This window comes from Arachis ipaensis, chromosome B07 (genome assembly GCF_000816755.2).
Source record: "Arachis ipaensis cultivar K30076 chromosome B07, Araip1.1, whole genome shotgun sequence".
Taxonomy (NCBI): Eukaryota; Viridiplantae; Streptophyta; class Magnoliopsida; order Fabales; family Fabaceae; genus Arachis; species Arachis ipaensis.
Genome location: NC_029791.2, coordinates 5,746,172 through 5,753,743, shown reverse-complemented (window position 1 = coordinate 5,753,743; position 7,572 = coordinate 5,746,172). Strand labels below are relative to the sequence as shown.

The following is a 7,572-nucleotide window of genomic DNA, read 5'->3' as shown; positions in this document are numbered from 1 at the left end:
ATGATAATTTTATAAACTTATTTTAATAGTAAATTTTAAATTGAAAAATTAATAAAAATATAAAAAATGAGAAATCAAAATAAATTACACCATCTATTTACTCTAATTTCCCCAACTTCCCCAATCCCTAACCTTTTTCCCCTTTTTCAATTTTCTCTCTCTGCTCCAAACTCCAGAGTCACTGCCCCCGGCGTCACTGCCGCCGACGTCGCTGCGGCGCTGCTGCGTTCTCCCCCATCGCTGCTCCATTCACCGCGTCTGTTCTGCGTTCCACTTCGCCAACGCCACTCCGTCATCGTCTGTCGAGTCTCGCCTCTCCAGTTTCAAGCCGTTTCAGGCACCGCAACTCTTCAGTCTTCAGCCTCTCGAGTCTGTTCGTCCCTGCTGCCTGCTGGGCACCACACCGCTGCTGGCTGCTGCCTCCTGGAGTCTTGGTACATTCACTGATCTACTTGCTTCGTTGCTTGTATTTGACATTTTGTTTAGTAAAAGTTGATTTTATATTATTTAGTAATAAGAATCTGATATTGACAATGATTTTGTGAATTGTGATTTTCGACATAGTTGGCTCATGATTGGTTTGTTAATGTTATCCTATAATTGCTAATTTTATCTCATGATTGATTTTGATATAGTTGGTTTGTTAATTGTGAAATGTGAATTTTGATTGAATTAGGATATTGTTCTCATGATATAATTGCTAATTTGGTGTCACTGATCTGTTTGTTAAATTGTTTGTGTATTGAATTAAGATATTGTTTTTTGTTGCTTCTGGAAATTAATTTGAATGACTTATGTTTGTGTGTATTGACTTATAATTGAATTAGGAAGGATATTGTACAATAACATAGTACAATTGTAAAAATTATTATCATATTATGTATATTTTGTCTCCACTATCAAAATTTTCTGGATCCGTTTTTGGTATGAAGTGTATATAGCTAGCTTTGCATTGGCCCATGACTGTGACTAGTGGTTTATGTAAGCTGAGCGAGTGCCTTTTATGTGTTTGACAAAATGCCTGACATCTTTTTTCGTGGGAATTATTTGTATGTTAGCTAGTTTTGTGTTCTAGGCATTTGGTTAAAGTTCGGATTTTTCGTATAACAGTACTTGGCCACTCCAGAGTAACACATTGTATCAGTAACACAGGGTTCTTAATTATGAGTTGTATTATTCCTTAAAAAATTGGGTGGCATTTCATATAAATGTTGGAGCTTAAGTTTGATGCATTGGCTCCTACCACATGTTTTCATTTGTAAATCTTTTAGACAGTGAGTTGTTGAGTAAAAATATTACGATATTGTCGCAATACTTGATTGGATGTATGTGTTAACACGTGCAATGTATGCATATATTATAAATTGAATTCTACATGTCAATAAAGTTTTCAATTTTCATCCTCAGTTTGGAAATTGAGATTTTTTATTTATTTATTTTTGGATGATGAAATTGTGTTTGTAGAGTGACGAGAACGAGAGAAGAAAATGAATAAAGATAAGATATTCAAGCTTGCAAAGGGCTTCAGGGGGAGAGCCAAGAACTGCATAAGGATAGCAAGGGAGAGGGTGGAGAAGGCCTTGCAATATTCGTATCGAGATCGCCGCAACAAAAAGCGTGACATGAGATCCCTTTGGATACAAAGGATTAATGCTGGAACCCGCCTTCATGGTGTATGTGTACTATTCATTTTATTCTCTTAACAATTAATATTTAATAATATGCAGATGATTTTATATCTTTTGGACTTCAATACTTGAGAATGAAATATGGTATGCGGCTGCTAATGTTATCATTAAACTTTAGTCATTGAATCAAACCCTTGGTAATGGAATTGTTATGATTGCGAACCATTTTGTAAATATTTGTTTAATCCATGTTTGCACGAAAGTATTTGGTGTGGGAATACCCTGAGTTTAGTGTCACAGCCAGTATGGAGATTCTCAAACCAAAAGAACAAAAATATTATCTGTTGTCAATTTCCAACACCTAATGTTCTGAATATTAGGTAAACTCTGTCTAATCTCCGATACTTTCCTTTATCGAACCCTTGTTTTAATTTTCCAGGTCAATTATGGAAACTTCATGCATGGTCTGATGAAGGAGAATATCCAACTCAACAGAAAGGTTCTGTCAGAATTGTCCATGCATGAGCCATACAGCTTCAAGGCACTGGTAGATATATCAAAAAATGCATTCCCAGGAAACAAGAATGTGGTAATTCCTCCAAGAAAGGTGGCTATCTAGAGGAATTTGGCATTTCAGCAAACTGTTAGAGCTAGTATCTATGAGAATCATAGGATCTTGAGGATTTTGGGCTTAGTACGCTACAAGTTACTGTGAAAGTTGTATTCCTTTTGCTCTTGAACTTTCCTATATACTCTTACCTTCATATCTTTATTCATCTCCCGCATGCTTGTTTCAGTGTCAATAATATGTAACCTTAATAACCAAGTTTCTCATAGTTGAGGTGTTTTGTTTGTTCCTTGAGATCAGGAACAGTTTTATTTTTGTTTAGTTTTTTAATTTGGAAAACAAAATGTCTCGTCTTACCAGGGGTGGTAACATGCACCCTACCCTCGGGTATCCAATCCTATCCAACCCGGTTGAGTAGGGTTGCCAACCCAATCCGTTGCGACTAAGGTTGAGTGTGGGTCGGATAGGTTATATCAACTTATCTCTTACTACTTTCAAAAGACTTTAACAGTGTGATTTCAATTGTTCACTTGACTTCCACATTTTTTTGGGAATGCAATGGTAGCATGACAAGCTCATCCATAGTTACGAAAGCGGAAAGCCATCCAGAAAAGTTAAAGTTAGTAACTTAGTACCAACGATTTAGAAAGGGCTACAGTCAATTCTTACGACGAGATACTTCGCTTTATGCAGGAATAGCCAAAGAGACCAGAGTAGGGTGCGGATTGGGTTTCAACTTTACCTGATCAACCCGCACCCTATATATGTATATGTTAAGAAAATATGTTATAGGTAGGTGTTGAACTAAGGGTCTCTCATTTAATGCAAAAAGTTTTTACTATTAAGCTCAGATCAACAATTGATTATTTAGCACCTTTGTTTATTTAAAAATTAATTATATTTTAGTAATATATAAATACAATATTGTATCACAATATTTTATTTCTATTTGTATTATTAATTTAAGCAAAGACTTTTATATAGAATTGAGCATTTGATGGTTATGTTGTTTATGGGACGATTGTGTTGTTTGTGAAATGATTATGTTGCTTGTATTGAATTTTTAATTTGCAAGCTTATTAGATTATATAATAATATTACATATTTGTGAAAATCTGCAAGTATGGTTGGATACCTGCAGGTTGAACGCGGATAGGATTAGGGTTAAGTTATTCTCAATCCGCAGATAGAGTTAGAGTTGGATTCAAATTTTATCATATTCTATCTATTGCCACTCCTATGTCTTACTATACTATGAGGCACCTTCTATCCAAGAAGAAAAAAGAAAAATAAAAGAAGAATGTCAAGGAATCAAAAGTTTTTCTATTATTAATATCATAAAATTAAGTTTGAGACATTCAATCATTAATGATAAATGCCAAGTTAATGATAACCCGGTGTTCCTAGAGAAATTTTCTCATACAAGACTCTATCATTTCATTTCAGTACTTAGTGGAGTTTGTGGTCAAACCAAAACCAAATGGAAATAAAGCATCATAATGTTTATCACCAACATTCATAGGAAGTTGGTCAACACTCTTGAACCATGTTCTTGCAAGCTTGCCACTGAATCCATAGTCACCAAAGAGAGTGTCAGCAACACCTTGGCCTTCAGTTCCCGGAAGCCAAGCGGCCACAAGTGCATCTATCTTTGACAGATACGGCTGAACCACAACTGGACGGCCGGTGACGAGAACCACCACACACCGGATGTAACTGCATACATTGGTTATTGTGATTGGACCTGGCTCGGCTATGGTCAGGTTCAAACTGTCGCCGTACGTTTCTGCATAAGGGGGTTCGCCTACAACCACTATGGCGTATGAGAACTTGTTGGACTTGACAAAGTTTGAGTCAGGGTTTTCATTGAAGACAACTTCAGTAGCAGGATCAACTGTTTGTTTCACAGCATTGAGGATTGTTGTACCTGTTGGGAAAAATGGAAAATTTATCAAAGATTTTGTAGATATCTTCCAAAAGGAAAACATGAACAAATATCTAGCTATATGCATGGATATTATTCAATCTGCATGTAGATCCATGTAAGTTTTCTATGGTTCAATTTTTACAACATCCAAATAATATAACTAATGTAAATATTGAATTGGTAAAGACTTAAGAGTTACAAGGACTTGAATGTAACAGTATACGCCTGCGCATGCAGTCGACTTAGAATGGAAGCTTCCGGTGTTATTCTAGAACAAGAGACCAAACTTAACATTTAACAAACAAAGTGGACTTACCAACTGTGAGATCATTGCCACCAAGACCTTGCCATGTTATTGTCCATCCTCCACACTGATAGCCCAAGTTGTCAGCATGGCTTCCGGCCACCAATATTTTTGCAGTTTTCTTGGGAAGGGGAAGCAATGGTGTCTCAGCAGATTTACCATTCTTTAGCAGCACAAGTGATTTCCTTACAGCTTCCCTTGCTAACTCTCTGTGTTCCTGTTGAAGACACAATACTTAGATCAATGAATGGCCTCTTCCCACTTAAATGATCTGCAAGGTAATCAAACTCAGAGTTCACCTGAACTAGTAGAGCTTAGCCAAACTTGAATTGTAAAACTCAACTTGGAAAACCGTAAACTCAATTCGGGAAACTAAACTAATAAACTTGTGCGAGTTTGTGAGTTAACTCGAAGAAAATGTACCTTACTACCAAGTTGGTTCACCAGGCTTTGATCAGCTAGTGGATTCTCAAATAGCCCCATAACAAATTTTACTCTTAGGATTCTGCTCACAGCATCATCAATCCTACTCATTGGAATGATTTTGTTCTTCACTTGATAGGTCAGGTCATCAATGAATATGGTGAAGTTGTAGGGAACCATAATCTACATAATAATGTATATGCTAAATAAGAATAAAAACCATAATGTTAAAATTTCATATTCAGAAAGCATCATATATATTTACCATATCAATTCCAGCACTAACACCAGCTTGAACTGAGTATGAATAGTTAGCACCAGGAGGAGAAGTAATCCTATCAATTCCCATCCAATCTGATATGACAAAACCCTGAAAAAGAAACCAAAATTGTGCATGACATTAAGCATACATTTTAATTGTTTTATTCGAGAACTAATTGAACAAAATTTTATATTTACCTTGAACTTCAATTTGTTCTTGAGGTAATCAGTGACTAGAAAATGGTTAGCATGCATCTTCTTGCCATTCCAGCTAGAGTAGGAAACCATCACTGTCGAAACACCTTTGGCGATTGCGTCGAGATATGCAGGCATATGAATGCTAAGCAATCCATTGTAACTTATCACTGTGTTGTTCTCATTGATTCCCTTGCTTGTGCCTCCATCCCCAACATAATGCTTGGCACAAGCTGCAACCTTGTTCCTGCAATATCAATTCATCAAGGAAGATCAAATTATACACTGATTCATACTGATGTTTATTTTGATTTTTCAAGCACAATTTTAAACCAGGAATCAAGATCTTACTTTCCAGCAACAAAGGGTACACCCTTTAATTTATTTCCAACAATGTCTCCTTGCAAACCAGGAATAATTTCGGTCATTGTCCTAACAACCTGAGGATCCTCACTGTAGCTTTCATAGCAACGTCCCCACCTCGGATCTCTGCAAACCTGTAGACAAAATACTTGATCAAATGTTTTATGTAATTGGAAACATAGAATTACAATGCTGCTTAATTAATTACCGCAATACATGGCGCGAAAACATATTGAATTCCAGTAGCTCTAACTTCAAGAGCAGTAGCATCTCCAATCTTCTTTAACAGCAGAGGATCCCTAAACCATACAGTATAAATTCATTATAATTATGGCTATTTTTATTCAGTCTAGCAGCTACATAGTGCTAACACATAAAATAGAAAGAATAACTCATCTAAAAAATCCATAACCACTAAGAAATAATCTTAATGCAACGAATTCTTATTGAATTCATGTGTTATAACAATTTCAGTTTCCTTGGTACAGTTTAATTTATGGCAGCTTGAATGAGAATCTATTTAAGGATATTCTGAACTTGCCTGGTAGCTCCAAGCCCAACATTGTGTGGGAAGATTGTTGCTTTGTAGACATTGTTGTGGCCATGAACTGCATCTATGCCATAAATCATGGGAATCCCAAGGCGTGTCGACAAAGATCCACTTTGGAGCTGATTCACCAATTGGACCCAAGCCTCAGGAGATGCTTTTGGTGCCGGAACACTCCCTCCTCCACTCAATACACTCCCTGCCAAAATCAATCAATTATCAGATCAACTTTGCTATTTGGATGTAACAAGCTCACTCTTTAATTTTTTTTCAAAAGTTATTAACTTTTTAATCTATAGTTGCCAACTATTTGTTTTCCAGTGATCTATAGCTGAAAAAGCCAAAAGGGTATGCCATTAAAACAAAAAAGCACTGATCTTTTAGTAGAAATTTGGATGCTAACCAATGAAGTAGTTCTTCATAACATCTGAGGTGGCAACAGCTCTCTCAATCTGTACCATTTGGCCTATCTTCTCCTCTAATGTCATTCTTTTGAGCAAGTCTTTGATTCTAACGTTCAATGGCTGTTTTGGATCCTTATACTTCAAATATTCTGCTTCTGAAAATGAAACCAAGCAGCAACACAGTAGCAGAATAGTAATACCCACAATGGGTATTGAAGATCTTCCCATTTTAACACCTGAACCTTTTATGATTTCTGCATAGCACAAAACACAGTAAAAAAAAATTGAAGAAGGAAAAAAATAAAAGAAAAGAAAAAAGGAAAAACATTTTCAACACTTAGATTAGACAGTAGAATGGCCTAAAGGGATTCTATTCTGTCTACTGTCTGAAAAAAAAGCCACAGTTACATGAATTTTTGCAAAATAAGAAACATGTGAATCACATTTAATGAACATATCAAGAACAAACCAAACAAACGAAAAGGCAAGGTGGAAAAAAAAAACATGTTACTCGGGGAGGAAATGGAGCATAGTGTAGGCATTAAAGAATGCTGTTACTCAGATTAGATACAGAACTTGAACTTGAACTTGAAGTAGCTTAGCTTAAACACTTAACTTGATTGGATTCCAGAGAGGAAGATAATGAGCTAGATTTATGAGTGTGAAGCGTGCAATGAGTGTTGTATAGAGAGAGAAAGAGTGGGAGCTACTTTCTTAATTATCAGTGAACAATGTCTGGTTCCGGCAGCATTTTTTGAATCTAAGCATAGATATTGATAAAAATATATGCACATGCTATAACACTTTTTTCTTTCTTCTTTTCTTTTTTTTAAAATTCCATGCTTTAACGTTTTTTTTGTTTGTTTTGAAAAAATTGGAATTTCAACGAACATTATGGTTGTTGCATTAGAATACAACCTATTGTTATTAATTATTATTGATTATTGATTTA

The 7,572-nt window shown here is 35.8% G+C and overlaps 2 protein-coding genes across 4 annotated transcripts; one reads left to right on the top strand and one right to left on the bottom strand.

Moving 5' to 3' along the window:
• LOC107609685 (50S ribosomal protein L20) lies at nt 94–2,509 on the top strand. The gene is made up of 3 exons (XM_016311703.2): nt 94–434; nt 1,465–1,673; nt 2,068–2,509. Exons 2-3 carry the CDS (start codon nt 1,488–1,490, stop codon nt 2,245–2,247), a joined length of 366 nt encoding a protein of 121 aa, XP_016167189.1. The 5' UTR covers nt 94–434; nt 1,465–1,487; the 3' UTR covers nt 2,248–2,509.
• LOC107609338 (beta-glucosidase BoGH3B) lies at nt 3,500–7,388 on the bottom strand. 3 transcript variants are annotated; one of them, XM_016311260.2, is made up of 10 exons: nt 7,132–7,388; nt 6,620–6,874; nt 6,211–6,415; nt 5,878–5,968; nt 5,658–5,803; nt 5,310–5,553; nt 5,116–5,220; nt 4,851–5,033; nt 4,440–4,644; nt 3,500–4,123 (listed from the first exon to the last, which is right to left on the bottom strand). In XM_016311260.2, exons 1-10 carry the CDS (start codon nt 7,160–7,162, stop codon nt 3,639–3,641), a joined length of 1,950 nt encoding a protein of 649 aa, XP_016166746.1. In that variant the 5' UTR covers nt 7,163–7,388; the 3' UTR covers nt 3,500–3,638. The 3 variants fall into 3 exon arrangements, with proteins under 3 accessions (XP_016166746.1, XP_020962795.1, XP_016166749.1); XM_021107136.1 differs by having other exon boundaries at nt 3,639–4,123; nt 7,236–7,388; XM_016311263.2 differs by having other exon boundaries at nt 3,639–4,123; nt 7,197–7,387.